Source organism: Plectropomus leopardus, chromosome 17 (genome assembly GCF_026936395.1).
Source record: "Plectropomus leopardus strain MGB_pleo_1.0 chromosome 17, ASM2693639v1, whole genome shotgun sequence".
Classification (NCBI taxonomy): Eukaryota; Metazoa; Chordata; class Actinopteri; order Perciformes; family Serranidae; genus Plectropomus; species Plectropomus leopardus.
In genome coordinates, this window is record NC_142192.1 from 22,651,231 (window position 1) to 22,668,935 (window position 17,705).

General features: G+C 33.9%; 1 protein-coding gene across 1 annotated transcript; it reads left to right on the forward strand.

Moving 5' to 3' along the window:
• The first annotated feature begins 205 nt into the window (after positions 1–205).
• LOC148186658 (uncharacterized) lies at positions 206–17,516 on the forward strand. Its single transcript, XM_088090511.1, has 4 exons — positions 206–2,432; positions 2,663–3,034; positions 3,358–3,445; positions 17,139–17,516. Exons 2-4 carry the CDS (start codon positions 2,808–2,810, stop codon positions 17,292–17,294), a joined length of 471 nt encoding a protein of 156 aa, XP_087946637.1. The 5' UTR covers positions 206–2,432; positions 2,663–2,807; the 3' UTR covers positions 17,295–17,516.
• The last annotated feature ends 189 nt before the right edge of the window (positions 17,517–17,705 follow it).

Sequence of the window (17,705 nt, forward strand, 5' to 3'; positions counted from 1 at the left end):
TGGATGATGTGCAAAAGGATAAGAGGAATGTGTGAGTGAAGGTCGGACCTATGGCATCTACATTGTTCTGTTTGAAGTGAATGAATACAGATAAATATATTCTTGCAGGAAAATGACAGTTAATTGTAATGACAAAATAACAATCCTGAGTTTCAGTTTAGAGATTTGCATGATGATTTTCCTTCCAAAAATGTTTTTTTATTCACTGCTTGAAGGATCTTTTAATATTAGTTTTAATTTATTTTGATTTTTGTTTTAAGTCCTCTTGGCGGTCAACATGTATTTACTTCCTGTTGATTTCTTGTTAATTTGTGTGGAAAAATAATCTCTCTGTTATTTCCTTTAAAACCTAAGCTCAGCTGTCACCCTCGTAAAGACAGGAAGGAGAAGGAAACCTGGAAGATCTACTGCAACAGATGCACCGGTTCTTGGTCACGTAAGCTTTCCCATCTGTCAGTAATGTACCATTGCTTTATTAACCTCACACACTGCCCCCTTTCTTTATCTCTACACTGTAGTCCTGTGAATAAATGGATTATGCTGCTGGGGTGCTCTACGGCTAAAAATACAATTGGGTTTGTGAAGCATTAAGATGGGATATTAGCAAAGGACCCTGCTACATGACGAGACTGAAAACTAGAAATACTGAATAACTCCTGCCAGTTAGTAAAAATTGTGCTTAGACGCAGAAATGCTGGGACCTTTAGGAAGGTTGGTTGTCTACGTCACTGGGGTTATTTACACGCCTTGTTTGGTTGGTAATTAAATTTTTATCCCATCCTGTCATGGTCACAGAAGTACAGGGGGTCTGCAGGACCTTAAAGAATGCACTAAATAGCATTTAATTTGAATTTGTGAGGTCTCAGTTGCCATAAACACTGTATCAAAATGTATTTATCTATCTCTATTTAAGGTATGACGTACAATTTTTTTAAGGGGAATATTGATTTTTGCATTTCATTTTCACTGAAAATGTGTAATCAATTATGTGATCTTTATTAGAGACTACCAAACAAGCTTGTTCCTTCATGTCTGGAATATGATTCATGGGCCATAGCATCTCTTTAACACCACAATGCTTCATTTTTAATGGCATGTAGTGACACATTTGTACCTTGATCAAACTGCTACAGCTCCTTCAATTTGGATATTGCACTTGACCATATTGTGATTTTGATACATTTCAGATGTGGATCCCTACTCTGCATGGAAGTACATATATACTACTTACCTTTGTACTTACCTTCAATACTTGAAAACAAACTTTGTCCAAAAATCTTTCTTAAATTTGGTTTAAAATGCCCTTTAAGTGTCTAATACCTGTAGACACCCTGGAAGGAGAAAATCACACATGAGCAGATACAATTAATAATATGAGATTTCTCCTTGACTCAATGTTGAAGTGCTTACAGCTGAAGAATGTCTGTATCCTATTCTGTAAATAGGAAACTTGAAAATATAGAATTAAAGTCAGTACTATGGTAACATATTACGAATTAACAGTTTTTATTATTATATTTGCACATATATTAGATCCAGATAATGACAAATAACTCAGCAGAGGTCAAAAAGTCACAGGTTTCTACAGCTGGTCTCCAAAAAAGGTAAATTAACAAAAGGAAAAACTAGCAATTTAGAAAAATACAACAACAAAAAAATAAGAAGAAGCACACAAAATTAATAGAGAAATCAACCAATCGGTGGACAAAAATCCATTTAAAAAGAAAAAGAAAAAAAACCATAAAAATCAACACTTTTTTAAAAATATAACCCCCCAGTGGAATTGTGAATGGATTGGGAGTGTTATCGCTCTTGACCTGGATTCAGTTTTGACCACAGTGAGTCATTGAATCAATGAATTAAACGACTCATTCAACTTTGTGACTCAGCTGCAGTCAATGAGGCGGTGTCATGTCTTGGGGGACAAGGTGGAAATCCTCTCTGCGTCATGGAGGCATCACCTTCCACCTTCTCAGTCTGTCCACGCTCCATATGTCTGGTATCTTCTCTGAGAAATTGTCACCAAATCATCAGCTGTAACACAAACTACACTTTTTTTTTGTTTTTACCCCCTGAAATTAAAATTGTGACTTGTGAAATAAGACGAACCAGCATATTTGAAGTCGAACTCACTGCTGTAAATAAGAGCTATTTTAGTGATCAGATGTCAACAAGCAGCTGTTTTCCTGTTCAGGTTTGTTTGGCACTTCTCTGCTGTTAATGAGATAAACTCTTACGTCCTCTGCTAAGCCTGTTTGAGGACCAGTGGGATCAACAGTCAAATCCCCATAAGAGCTGACGGTGACAGAGCAGAGGTGTATACATGTGCACACACTGAAGCACTGGAGGCAATGCAACGGCTGGACTCCTCACTGTACAGTTTTGACAATTGATATAATCAGCTGACTGGTCTACAGGAGATAAACTTGCAGGTAAGTGCCATTGTTTCTTTAAAGCACATTATGTTCATTTGCTCTTTTGCACAGGAGCCAGACAGATATGTAGAAGACTATTAGCTGATCCAAGATGTTCTAACTGTTTATCTAAGTAAATAATCAGGTGTTTTTTCTGCATTGCTATTTTAAAAAGAACAATGGAAAATTGCTGTTAACACGAGCTGATATTACTCTTTAGTGGACATTAATATTCTTTGTATTTGCAGATAAAAGCCTGAATTCTAGTTTGACAGTAAAGAAGAGCAACAACGCTTACTTTTTTCCTAAACTTGAAAAGAGTTAAGTTAAATTCCCTGAAAAACCCAACCTGCTACGTCACACAAAGGACATCAGCACAAGACAACTCTTGAAATGGATTCGCTGATGTCGCTGGGTGCTCCTCTGAAGCAGTTCACCACCAGCTGCGTGTCAGGGAAAAACCCCCCTAACAAGAGAGGGACCAGTGGAAGCCAGTCTGTCCGCAGAAACAGCTTCACCCGCAGGAAGAGTGTAAGCAGGCGGAGAAGCCTTCCCTGCAGCAGCCAGAAAGTGCCGGACTCCTGGCTGCGATTGTACCAGGCTGAGCTGAAGAGAGAAAGGTAGGGTAACACATTCATTCATTCACAAAAATGTCATCAGCTCGAAAACACTAATTTAACTTTTTCATTGTGCTGTTTTGTCATTAGGTTACAATTTGTTTCCATTGTTGCATTTAAAAAAATTTAAAAAAAGAATTTCATTCATATCTCACGGACAGTGTGATAACTCATTGAAGAAGTTAAGAATTCAATTACTGTCTTGTTGTACAGCTGAGACTCTTGGCCAGACGGGCTTGGCTTAATGAGGATAATGCTGCTTCTCACATGAATAAGCTGCTTCCCCATGTGCTGTTCCTAATGTTGCTCTGTGCTGTTTGCCAAAGGAAACGACAGCAAGCCATACTGGCCAAGAAGAACGCGGAGAGGACAGTTAGAAGAACTCACTTCAGGAGCCACCACTGCCTTCCAAGGGTAGGTGAACGGCAAAATCAAAAGTAACAATTGTTTTTACAACATATTATACAAAGACTTTGTGATGACACAAAAAACCCAAATATATTAGTTTAGGATTTGAAAAAAAATCATAGTATAGTATGTTAAAGAGACTATAAAAAAATTGTCATAGTATATCATGTCTAGGGAAAAAAATGTCATAGTATTAGCACGTGAAAAAAAAAGCAATAGTGTATTATGTTAACTTAAGAAAAGGCAATTGTACATTATGTTGAAAAAAATAGTAAAACTGTCATAGTGCAGTATGTCTAAAGAAAGGGGGAAAAAATAATAATATAGTGTAATACTACACTACTAAAAAAGTCAGTGTACTGTTCTATACTACTATAAAATACAGGAAAAAACGTCTTAGTTTAACATGTTGAAAAAGTATAGCATGTCAAAAAAAAAAGAAAAAGCAGGTCATAGTATACATTTTGTTTAAAAAGAGTTAAAAAAAAAATGGAATAGCATAGTATGTCCAAAAACTTCAGGATGTAGTATGTAAAAAAAACAAACCAAATAAAACCCCTCATAGTATACCATATCAAATTAATAAAAGTCATAATATAGTATGACAATGAAACGACTATGTATATGATGTTCAGGGAAAAAAATGAATAAGAAAATGTGTATAGTATGTTGAAAAAAGGTCATAGTATAGTATATTGAAGATATGTCATGGTATAGTATGACGAAGTAAGGTAAAATAATCTGAGTGTGGTTTCTTTCAAAAAGTCATATTATAATTTTTTCTTTTTTTAAAATATTGAGAACACTGAAAGAAAAATGTCATATTGTGGCATGTGATCAAAGTAACAGTAAAGTATGTCTGAAAAAAGTGAAAATTGTCGTAGTAAATGAATTGTAAAAAACATCATGACATAGTATGTTGAAAAAAAGGTAAAAAAAAAAAAGTAATGGTATGTCACAAGAACTGTAACACAATGTCATAGTATAGTCTGTCTATAAAAAATGATCGTATGGTACATTTTTCACCATACTATAGTAGGGCATTTTTGGTTGTTTTGTAGACATGCCATAGATATGCTGTTTTTACAACATGCATGATTGTTTTGGCAACATTCTTTGCTATGGCGTGTCTCAGCACGCTATTTTACGGTGTTTTCAGCTGTTTTTGGGACATATTTTGACATTTTTGCCATACTATAGCCTTGCCTTTTCGTTCATTTTTTTCAACATGCATTATTATGGTGTTTTGGGCCATTTCTGTACCATTCTATGCTATGGCGTGTGTCAGCACGCTATTTTATGCTATTTTGAGGTGTTTTCAGCTGTTTTTGGGACATGTCATATTTTGACATTTTTGCCATACTATAGCCTTGCCTTTTCGATCATTTTTTTCAACATGCAGTATTTTGGTGTTTTGGGATGTTTTTGCAAAATTCTATGCTATGGCGTCTCTAAGCAGGTTATTTAAGTCTGTTTTGAGGTGTTTTTAGCTATTTTTGGGACATGTCATATTTTGACATTTTTGCCATACTATAGCCTTGCCTTTTTAGTCATTTTTTTCAACATGCATTATTATGGTGTTTTTGGATGTTTTTGCAAAATTCTATGCTATGGCGTGTCTCAGCAGGTTATTTTAGGGTGTTTTGAGGTGGTTTTAGCTGTTTTTGGGACATGTCATATTTTGACTTTTTTGCCATAGTATAGCCTTGCCTTTTCAGTCATTTTTTTCAACATGCAGTATTTTGTTGTTTTGGGATGTTTTTGCAAAATTCTATGCTATGGCGTGTTTCAGCAGGCTATTTTATGCTATTTTGAGGTGTTTTCAGCTGTTTTTGGGACATGTCGTATTTTGACTTTTTTGCCATACTATAGCCTTGCCTTTTTAGTCATTTTTTCAACATGCATTATTATGGTGTTTTTTGGATGTTTTTGCAAAATTCTATGCTATGGCGTGTCTTGGCACGCTATTTTATGCTGTTTTGAGGTGTTTTCAGCTGTTTTTGCGACATGTCATAATTTGACATTTTTGCCATAGTATAGCCTTGCCTTTTTAGTCATTTTTTTCAACATGCAGTATTTTGGTGTTTTTGGATGTTTTTGCAAAATTCTATGCTATGGCGTCTCTAAGCAGGTTATCTAAGTCTGTTTTGAGGTGTTTTTAGCTATTTTTGGGACATGTCATATTTTGACATTTTTGCCATAGTATAGCCTTGCCTTTTTAGTCATTTTTTTCAACAAGCAGTATTTTGGTGTTTTTGGATGTTTTTGCAACATTCTATACTATGGAGTGTCTCGGCAGGCTATTTTATGCTATTTTGAGGTGTTTTTAGCTATTTTTGGGACATGTCATATTTTGACATTTTTGCCATACTATAGCCTTGTCTTTTTAGTCAGTTTTTTCAACATGCAGTATTTTGGTGTTTTTGGATGTTTTTGCAAAATTCTATGCGATGGTGTGACTTGGCACGCTATTTTATGCTATTTTGAGGTGTTTTTAGCTATTTTTCAGACATGTCATATTTTGACATTTTTGCCATACTATAGCCTTGCCTTTTTTGTAATTTTTTTCAACATGCCGTATCTTGGTGTTTTTGTATGTTTTTGCAAAATTCTATGCTATGGCGTCTCTAAGCAGGTTATTTAAGTCTGTTTTGAGGTGTTTTTAGCTATTTTTGGGACATGTCATATTTTGACATTTTTGCCATACTATAGCCTTGCCTTTTTAGTCATTTTTTTCAACATGCAGTATTTTGGTGTTTTTGGATGATTTTGCAAAATTCTATGCTATGGTGTGACTTGGCACGCTATTTTATGCTATTTTGAGGTGTTTTTAGCTATTTTTGGAACATGTCATATTTTGACATTTTTGCCATACTATAGCCTTGCCTTTTTAGTCATTTTTTTCAACATGCAGTATTTTGGTGTTTTTGGATGTTTTTGCAAAATTCTATGCTATGGTGTGACTTGGCACGCTATTTTATGCTATTTTGAGGTGTTTTTAGCTATTTTTGGGACATGTCATATTTTGATATTTTTGCCATACTATAGCCTTGCCTTTTTAGTCATTTTTTTCAACATGCAGTATTTTGGTGTTTTTGGATGTTTTTGCAAAATTCTATGCTATGGCGTCTCTAAGCAGGTTATTTAAGTCTGTTTTGAGGTGTTTTTAGCTATTTTTGGGACATGTCATATTTTGACATTTTGCCATACTATAGCCTTGCCTTTTTAGTCATTTTTTCAAAATTCATTATTTTGGTGTTTTTGGATGTTTTGCAAAATTCTATGCTATGGTGTGACTTGGCACGCTATTTTATGCTATTTTGAGGTGTTTTAGCTATTTTTGGGACATGTCATATTTTGACATTTTGCCATACTATAGCCTTGCCTTTTTAGTCATTTTTCAACATGCAGTATTTTGGTGTTTTTGGATGTTTTGCAACATTCTATGCAATGGCGTGTCTCGGCAGGCTATTTTATGCTATTTTGAGGTGTTTTTAGCTATTTTTGGGACATGTCATATTTTGACATTTTTGCCATACTATAGCCTTGCCTTTTTAGTCATTTTTTTCAACATGCAGTATTTTGGTGTTTTTGGATGTTTTTGCAAAATTCTATGCTATGGTGTGACTTGGCACGCTATTTTATGCTATTTTGAGGTGTTTTTAGCTATTTTTGGGACATGTCATATTTTGACATTTTTGCCATAGTATAGCCTTGCCTTTTTAGTCAGTTTTTTCAACATGCAGTATTTTGGTGTTTTTGGATGTTTTTGCAAAATTCTATGCTATGGTGTGACTTGGCACGCTATTTTATGCTATTTTGAGGTGTTTTTAGCTATTTTTGGGACATGTCATATTTTGACATTTTTGCCATACTATAGCCTTGCCTTTTTAGTCATTTTTTCAACATGCAGTATTTTGGTGTTTTTGGATGTTTTGCAAAATTCTATGCTATGGTGTGACTTGGCACGCTATTTTATGCTATTTTGAGGTGATTTTAGCTATTTTTGGAACATGTCATATTTTGACATTTTTGCCATACTATAGCCTTGCTTTTTAGTCAGTTTTTTCAACATGCAGTATTTTGGTGTTTTGGATGTTTTTGCAAAATTCTATGGGATGGTGTGACTTGGCACGCTATTTTATGCTATTTTGAGGTGTTTTTAGCTATTTTTGGGACATGTCATATTTTGACATTTTTGCCATACTATAGCCTTGCCTTTTTAGTCATTTTTTTCAACATGCAGTATTTTGTTGTTTTGGATGTTTTGCAAAATTCTATGCTATGGTGTGACTTGGCACGCTATTTTATGCTATTTTGAGGTATTTTTAGCTATTTTTCAGACATGTCATATTTTGACATTTTTGCCATACTATAGCCTTGCCTTTTTAGTCATTTTTTCAACATGCAGTATTTTGGTGTTTTTGGATGTTTTTGCAACATTCTATACTATGGCGTGTCTCGGCAGGCTATTTTATGCTATTTTGAGGTGTTTTTAGCTATTTTTGGGACATGTCATATTTTGACATTTTTGCCATACTATAGCCTTGCCTTTTTAGTCATTTTTTTCAACATGCAGTATTTTGGTGTTTTTGGATGTTTTTGCAAAATTCTATGCGATGGTGTGACTTGGCACGCTATTTTATGCTATTTTGAGGTGTTTTTAGCTATTTTTCCAGACATGTAATTTTTTGACATTTTGCCATACTATAGCCTTGCCTTTTTAGTCATTTTTTCAACATGCAGTATTTTGGTGTTTTTGGATGTTTTGCAAAATTCTATGCTATGGTGTGACTTGGCACGCTATTTTATGCTATTTTGAGGTGTTTTTAGCTATTTTTGGAACATGTCATATTTTGACATTTTTGCCATACTATAGCCTTGCTTTTTTAGTCAGTTTTTTCAACATGCAGTATTTTGGTGTTTTTGGATGTTTTTGCAAAATTCTATGGGATGGTTTGACTTGGCACGCTATTTTATGCTATTTTGAGGTGTTTTTAGCTATTTTTGGGACATGTTATATTTTGACATTTTTGCCATACTATAGCCTTGCCTTTTTTGTCATTTTTTTCAACATGCAGTATTTTGGTGTTTTTGTATGTTTTTGCAACATTCTATACTATGGAGTGTCTCGGCAGGCTATTTTATGCTATTTTGAGGTGTTTTTAGCTATTTTTGGGACATGTCATATTTTGACAAATTTGCCATACTATAGCCTTGCCTTTTTAGTCATTTTTTTCAACATGCAGTATTTTGGTGTTTTTGTATGTTTTTGCAAAATTCTATGCTATGGTGTGACTTGGCACGCTATTTTATGCTATTTTGAGGTGTTTGTAGCTATTTTTGGGCCATGTCATATTTTGACATTTTTGCCATACTATAGCCTTGCCTTTTAGTCAGTTTTTCAACATGCAGTATTTTGTTGTTTTTGGATGTTTTTGCAAAATTCTATGCTATGGTGTGACTTGGCACGCTATTTTATGCTATTTTGAGGTGTTTTTAGCTATTTTTGGGACATGTCATATTTTGACATTTTTGCCATACTATAGCCTTGCCTTTTTAGTCATTTTTTCAACATGCAGTATTTTGGTGTTTTTGGATGTTTTTGCAACATTCTATACTATGGAGTGTCTCGGCAGGCTATTTTATGCTATTTTGAGGTGTTTTTAGCTATTTTTGGGACATGTCATATTTTGACATTTTTGCCATACTATAGCCTTGCCTTTTTAGTCAGTTTTTTCAACATGCAGTATTTTGGTGTTTTTGGATGTTTTTGCAAAATTCTATGCGATGGTGTGACTTGGCACGCTATTTTATGCTATTTTGAGGTGTTTTTAGCTATTTTTCAGACATGTCATATTTTGACATTTTTGCCATACTATAGCCTTGCCTTTTTAGTCATTTTTTTCAACATGCAGTATTTTGGTGTTTTTGTATGTTTTTGCAAAATTCTATGCTATGGCGTCTCTAAGCAGGTTATTTAAGTCTGTTTTGAGGTGTTTTTAGCTATTTTTGGGACATGTCAAATTTTGACAATTTTGCCATACTATAGCCTTGCCTTTTAAGTCATTTTTTTCAACATGCAGTATTTTGGTGTTTTTGGATGTTTTTGCAACATTCTATACTATGGAGTGTCTCGGCAGGCTATTTTATGCTATTTTGAGGTGTTTTTAGCTTTTTTTGGGACATGTCGTATTTTGACTTTTTTGCCATACTATAGCCTTGCCTTTTTAGTCATTTTTTCAACATGCAGTATTTTGGTGTTTTTGGATGTTTTTGCAAAATTCTATGCTATGGCGTCTCTAAGCAGGTTATTTAAGTCTGTTTTGAGGTGTTTTTAGCTATTTTTGGGACATGTCATATTTTGACATTTTTGCCATACTATAGCCTTGCTTTTTTAGTCAGTTTTTTCAACATGCAGTATTTTGGTGTTTTTGGATGTTTTTGCAAAATTCTATGGGATGGTTTGACTTGGCACGCTATTTTATGCTATTTTGAGGTGTTTTTAGCTATTTTTGGAACATGTCATATTTTGACATTTTTGCCATACTATAGCCTTGCTTTTTTAGTCAGTTTTTTCAACATGCAGTATTTTGGTGTTTTTGGATGTTTTTGCAAAATTCTATGCGATGGTGTGACTTGGCACGCTATTTTATGCTATTTTGAGGTGTTTTTAGCTATTTTTCAGACATGTCATATTTTGACATTTTGCCATACTATAGCCTTGCCTTTTAGTCATTTTTTCAACATGCAGTATTTTGGTGTTTTTGTATGTTTTTGCAACATTCTATACTATGGAGTGTCTCGGCAGGCTATTTTATGCTATTTTGAGGTGTTTTTAGCTATTTTTGGGACATGTCATATTTTGACATTTTTGCCATACTATAGCCTTGCCTTTTAAGTCATTTTTTTCAACATGCAGTATTTTGGTGTTTTTGGATGTTTTTGCAACATTCTATACTATGGAGTGTCTCGGCAGGCTATTTTATGCTATTTTGAGGTGTTTTTAGCTATTTTTGGGACATGTCATATTTTGACATTTTTGCCATACTATAGCCTTGCCTTTTTAGTCATTTTTTTCAACATGCAGTATTTTGGTGTTTTTGGATGTTTTTGCAAAATTCTATGCTATGGCGTCTCTAAGCAGGTTATTTAAGTCTGTTTTGAGGTGTTTTTAGCTATTTTTGGGACATGTCATATTTTGACATTTTTGCCATACTATAGCCTTGCTTTTTTAGTCAGTTTTTCAACATGCAGTATTTTGGTGTTTTTGGATGTTTTTGCAAAATTCTATGGGATGGTTTGACTTGGCACGCTATTTTATGCTATTTTGAGGTGTTTTTAGCTATTTTTGGAACATGTCATATTTTGACATTTTTGCCATACTATAGCCTTGCTTTTTTAGTCAGTTTTTTCAACATGCAGTATTTTGGTGTTTTTGGATGTTTTTGCAAAATTCTATGCGATGGTGTGACTTGGCACGCTATTTTATGCTATTTTGAGGTGTTTTTAGCTATTTTTCAGACATGTCATATTTTGACATTTTTGCCATACTATAGCCTTGCCTTTTTAGTCATTTTTTTCAACATGCAGTATTTTGGTGTTTTTGGATGTTTTTGCAAAATTCTATGCTATGGCGTCTCTAAGCAGGTTATTTAAGTCTGTTTTGAGGTGTTTTTAGCTATTTTTGGGACATGTCATATTTTGACAATTTTGGCATACTATAGCCTTGCCTTTTAAGTCATTTTTTTCAACATGCAGTATTTTGGTGTTTTTGGATGTTTTTGCAACATTCTATACTATGGCGTGTCTCGGCAGGCTATTTTATGCTATTTTGAGGTGTTTTTAGCTATTTTTGGGACATGTCATATTTTGACATTTTTGCCATACTATAGCCTTGCCTTTTTAGTCAGTTTTTTCAACATGCAGTATTTTGGTGTTTTTGGATGTTTTTGCAAAATTCTATGCTATGGTGTGACTTGGCACGCTATTTTATGCTATTTTGAGGTGTTTTTAGCTATTTTTGGAACATGTCATATTTTGACATTTTTGCCATACTATAGCCTTGCTTTTTTAGTCAGTTTTTTCAACATGCAGTATTTTGGTGTTTTTGGATGTTTTTGCAAAATTCTATGGGATGGTTTGACTTGGCACGCTATTTTATGCTATTTTGAGGTGTTTTTAGCTATTTTTGGGACATGTCATATTTTGACATTTTTGCCATACTATAGCCTTGCCTTTTTAGTCATTTTTTTCAACATGCAGTATTTTGGTGTTTTTGGATGTTTTTGCAAAATTCTATGCTATGGTGTGACTTGGCACGCTATTTTATGCTATTTTGAGGTATTTTTAGCTATTTTTCAGACATGTCATATTTTGACATTTTTGCCATACTATAGCCTTGCCTTTTTAGTCATTTTTTTCAACATGCAGTATTTTGGTGTTTTTGGATGTTTTTGCAACATTCTATACTATGGCGTGTCTCGGCAGGCTATTTTATGCTATTTTGAGGTGTTTTTAGCTATTTTTGGGACATGTCATATTTTGACATTTTTGCCATACTATAGCCTTGCTTTTTTAGTCAGTTTTTTCAACATGCAGTATTTTGGTGTTTTTGGATGTTTTTGCAAAATTCTATGGGATGGTTTGACTTGGCACGCTATTTTATGCTATTTTGAGGTGTTTTTAGCTATTTTTGGGACATGTCATATTTTGACATTTTTGCCATACTATAGCCTTGCCTTTTTAGTCATTTTTTTCAACATGCAGTATTTTGGTGTTTTTGGATGTTTTTGCAAAATTCTATGCTATGGTGTGACTTGGCACGCTATTTTATGCTATTTTGAGGTATTTTTAGCTATTTTTCAGACATGTCATATTTTGACATTTTTGCCATACTATAGCCTTGCCTTTTTAGTCATTTTTTTCAACATGCAGTATTTTGGTGTTTTTGGATGTTTTTGCAACATTCTATACTATGGCGTGTCTCGGCAGGCTATTTTATGCTATTTTGAGGTGTTTTTAGCTATTTTTGGGACATGTCATATTTTGACATTTTTGCCATACTATAGCCTTGCCTTTTTAGTCATTTTTTTCAACATGCAGTATTTTGGTGTTTTTGGATGTTTTTGCAAAATTCTATGCGATGGTGTGACTTGGCACGCTATTTTATGCTATTTTGAGGTGTTTTTAGCTATTTTTCAGACATGTCATATTTTGACATTTTTGCCATACTATAGCCTTGCCTTTTTAGTCAGTTTTTTCAACATGCAGTATTTTGGTGTTTTTGGATGTTTTTGCAAAATTCTATGCTATGGTGTGACTTGGCACGCTATTTTATGCTATTTTGAGGTGTTTTTAGCTATTTTTGGAACATGTCATATTTTGACATTTTTGCCATACTATAGCCTTGCTTTTTTAGTCAGTTTTTTCAACATGCAGTATTTTGGTGTTTTTGGATGTTTTTGCAAAATTCTATGGGATGGTTTGACTTGGCACGCTATTTTATGCTATTTTGAGGTGTTTTTAGCTATTTTTGGGACATGTCATATTTTGACATTTTTGCCATACTATAGCCTTGCCTTTTTAGTCATTTTTTTCAACATGCAGTATTTTGGTGTTTTTGGATGTTTTTGCAAAATTCTATGCTATGGTGTGACTTGGCACGCTATTTTATGCTATTTTGAGGTGTTTTTAGCTATTTTTCAGACATGTCATATTTTGACATTTTTGCCATACTATAGCCTTGCCTTTTTAGTCATTTTTTTCAACATGCAGTATTTTGGTGTTTTTGGATGTTTTTGCAACATTCTATACTATGGCGTGTCTCGGCAGGCTATTTTATGCTATTTTGAGGTGTTTTTAGCTATTTTTCGGACATGTCATATTTTGACATTTTTGCCATACTATAGCCTTGCCTTTTTAGTCATTTTTTTCAACATGCAGTATTTTGGTGTTTTTGGATGTTTTTGCAACATTCTATACTATGGCGTGTCTCGGCAGGCTATTTTATGCTATTTTGAGGTGTTTTTAGCTATTTTTGGGACATGTCTTATTTTGACATTTTTGCCATACTATAGCCTTGCCTTTTTAGTCAGTTTTTTCAACATGCAGTATTTTGGTGTTTTTGGATGTTTTTGCAAAATTCTATGCGATGGTGTGACTTGGCACGCTATTTTATGCTATTTTGAGGTGTTTTTAGCTATTTTTCAGACATGTCATATTTTGACATTTTTGCCATACTATAGCCTTGCCTTTTAGTCAGTTTTTCAACATGCAGTATTTTGGTGTTTTTGGATGTTTTTGCAAAATTCTATGCTATGGTGTGACTTGGCACGCTATTTTATGCTATTTTGAGGTGTTTTTAGCTATTTTTGGAACATGTCATATTTTGACATTTTTGCCATACTATAGCCTTGCTTTTTTAGTCAGTTTTTTCAACATGCAGTATTTTGGTGTTTTTGGATGTTTTTGCAAAATTCTATGGGATGGTTTGACTTGGCACGCTATTTTATGCTATTTTGAGGTGTTTTTAGCTATTTTTGGGACATGTCATATTTTGACATTTTTGCCATACTATAGCCTTGCCTTTTTAGTCATTTTTTTCAACATGCAGTATTTTGGTGTTTTTGGATGTTTTTGCAAAATTCTATGCTATGGTGTGACTTGGCACGCTATTTTATGCTATTTTGAGGTATTTTTAGCTATTTTTCAGACATGTCATATTTTGACATTTTTGCCATACTATAGCCTTGCCTTTTTAGTCATTTTTTTCAACATGCAGTATTTTGGTGTTTTTGGATGTTTTTGCAACATTCTATACTATGGCGTGTCTCGGCAGGCTATTTTATGCTATTTTGAGGTGTTTTAGCTATTTTTGGGACATGTCTTATTTTGACATTTTGCCATACTATAGCCTTGCCTTTTTAGTCAGTTTTTTCAACATGCAGTATTTTGGTGTTTTTGGATGTTTTTGCAAAATTCTATGCGATGGTGTGACTTGGCACGCTATTTTATGCTATTTTGAGGTGTTTTTAGCTATTTTTCAGACATGTCATATTTTGACATTTTTGCCATACTATAGCCTTGCCTTTTTAGTCAGTTTTTCAACATGCAGTATTTTGGTGTTTTGGATGTTTTGCAAAATTCTATGCGATGGTGTGACTTGGCACGCTATTTTATGCTATTTTGAGGTGTTTTTAGCTATTTTTCAGACATGTCATATTTTGACATTTTGCCATACTATAGCCTTGCCTTTTAGTCAGTTTTTCAACATGCAGTATTTTGGTGTTTTTGGATGTTTTTGCAAAATTCTATGGGATGGTTTGACTTGGCACGCTATTTTATGCTATTTTGAGGTGTTTTTAGCTATTTTGGGACATGTCATATTTTGACATTTTGCCATACTATAGCCTTGCCTTTTTAGTCAGTTTTTTCAACATGCAGTATTTTGGTGTTTTTGGATGTTTTTGCAAAATTCTAATATGGTGTGACTTGGCACGCTATTTTATGCTATTTTGAGGTGTTTTTAGCTATTTTTCAGACATGTCATATTTTGACATTTTTGCCATACTATAGCCTTGCCTTTTTAGTCATTTTTTTCAACATGCAGTATTTTGGTGTTTTTGGATGTTTTTGCAAAATTCTATGCTATGGTGTGACTTGGCACGCTATTTTATGCTATTTTGAGGTGTTTTTAGCTATTTTTCAGACATGTCATATTTTGACATTTTGCCATACTATAGCCTTGCCTTTTTAGTCAGTTTTTTCAACATGCAGTATTTTGGTGTTTTTGGATGTTTTTGCAACATTCTATACTATGGTGTGTCTTGGCAGGCTATTTTATGCTATTTTGAGGTGTTTTTAGCTATTTTTGGGACATGTCATATTTTGACATTTTGCCATACTATAGCCTTGCTTTTTAGTCATTTTTTCAACATTCTGTATCCTGGTGTTTTTGGATGTTTTGCAAAATTCTATGGGATGGTTTGACTTGGCACGCTATTTTATGCTATTTTGAGGTGTTTTAGCTATTTTTGGGACATGTCATATTTTGACATTTTGCCATACTATAGCCTTGCCTTTTTAGTCAGTTTTTCAACATGCAGTATTTTGGTGTTTTGGATGTTTTGCAAAATTCTATGCTATGGTGTGACTTGGCACGCTATTTTATGCTATTTTGAGGTGTTTTCAGCTGTTTTTGGGACATGTCGTATTTTGACTTTTTTGCCATACTATAGCCTTGCCTTTTTAGTCATTTTTTCAACATGCAGTATTTTGGTGTTTTTGGATGTTTTTGCAACATTCTATACTATGGCGTGTCTCGGCAGGCTATTTTATGCTATTTTGAGGTGTTTTTAGCTATTTTTGGGACATGTCTTATTTTGACATTTTTGCCATACTATAGCCTTGCCTTTTTAGTCAGTTTTTTCAACATGCAGTATTTTGGTGTTTTGGATGTTTTGCAAAATTCTATGCGATGGTGTGACTTGGCACGCTATTTTATGCTATTTTGAGGTGTTTTAGCTATTTTTCAGACATGTCATATTTTGACATTTTTGCCATACTATAGCCTTGCCTTTTTAGTCAGTTTTTTCAACATGCAGTATTTTGGTGTTTTTGGATGTTTTTGCAAAATTCTATGCTATGGTGTGACTTGGCGCGCTATTTTATGCTATTTTGTGTTGTCTTTAGCTATTTTTGGAACATGTCATATTTTGACATTTTTGCCATACTATAGCCTTGCTTTTTTAGTCAGTTTTTTCAACATGCAGTATTTTGGTGTTTTTGGATGTTTTTGCAAAATTCTATGGGATGGTTTGACTTGGCACGCTATTTTATGCTATTTTGAGGTGTTTTTAGCTATTTTTGGGACATGTCATATTTTGACATTTTTGCCATACTATAGCCTTGCCTTTTTAGTCATTTTTTTCAACATGCAGTATTTTGGTGTTTTGGATGTTTTGCAAAATTCTATGCTATGGTGTGACTTGGCACGCTATTTTATGCTATTTTGAGGTATTTTTAGCTATTTTTCAGACATGTCATATTTTGACATTTTTGCCATACTATAGCCTTGCCTTTTTAGTCATTTTTTTCAACATGCAGTATTTTGGTGTTTTTGGATGTTTTTGCAACATTCTATACTATGGCGTGTCTCGGCAGGCTATTTTATGCTATTTTGAGGTGTTTTTAGCTATTTTTGGGACATGTCATATTTTGACATTTTTGCCATACTATAGCCTTGCCTTTTTAGTCAGTTTTTTCAACATGCAGTACTTTGGTGTTTTTGGATGTTTTTGCAAAATTCTATGCGATGGTGTGACTTGGCACGCTATTTTATGCTATTTTGAGGTGTTTTTAGCTATTTTTCAGACATGTCATATTTTGACATTTTTGCCATACTATAGCCTTGCTTTTTTAGTCATTTTTTTCAACATGCAGTATTTTGGTGTTTTTGGATGTTTTTGCAACATTCTATACTATGATGTGTGTCGACATGTTTAACCATGTGGTTTCCAGCCCTTTTTCATGACATCATGATGAAAAAATTATAGTACAGTATGTAGTTAAAAATAATTGTATAGTCATAGCATAGTATGAAGAACAAAGCTTAAAGAAAAAAAAGTCATAATATACTTTGATATTTTTCATGGTATAACATACAAAGCTGACTATCCTTTCCCTTTACCACATATAGCAGACCACCGCTGCCAGAAAACCTGCCCCAGTAAAGGATGATTCTTTCTTCGGAGCTTTTCAAGGCCTCCGTTTAGACGAACTGCTGGGAGGCAACAACGGATCTCCTGCTGTCTCTTCTGCTGCTGGTGGAGGAGATCAGTGCAAAGTCATGTGAGAACTGAACCATCAAACTGTTGAAATGATCCTCATGATCAAGAGACTTCATGGACAAAAGGGCTTTTGTAACAGGTTCACACCGTCTTCATGTATTTAGTTACAATCGCTTGTTCTTGATTCCTCTGTTTGTTTTGCGGATTGCACTCTGTATTACTCTTTGAACTGTCTCTTATTACTTGTTTTTGTGAAATATGAAGGTCATAAAATTGAGCAAATCTAATACATTGTTCTGTCATATCTACAGTTTTATTGATGCAGCATTCTCTCTCCTGAGTTCACTCCTATGTGTGGATTCATCTGACGTCCAAAGCAGGAACTGAATAAGTAAAAGGATTTTATTCAACATTAATAAAAATTATGTGCAATAAACACCATTCAGGTGTTTGTCTTTAATGGACAGATTTGTAAT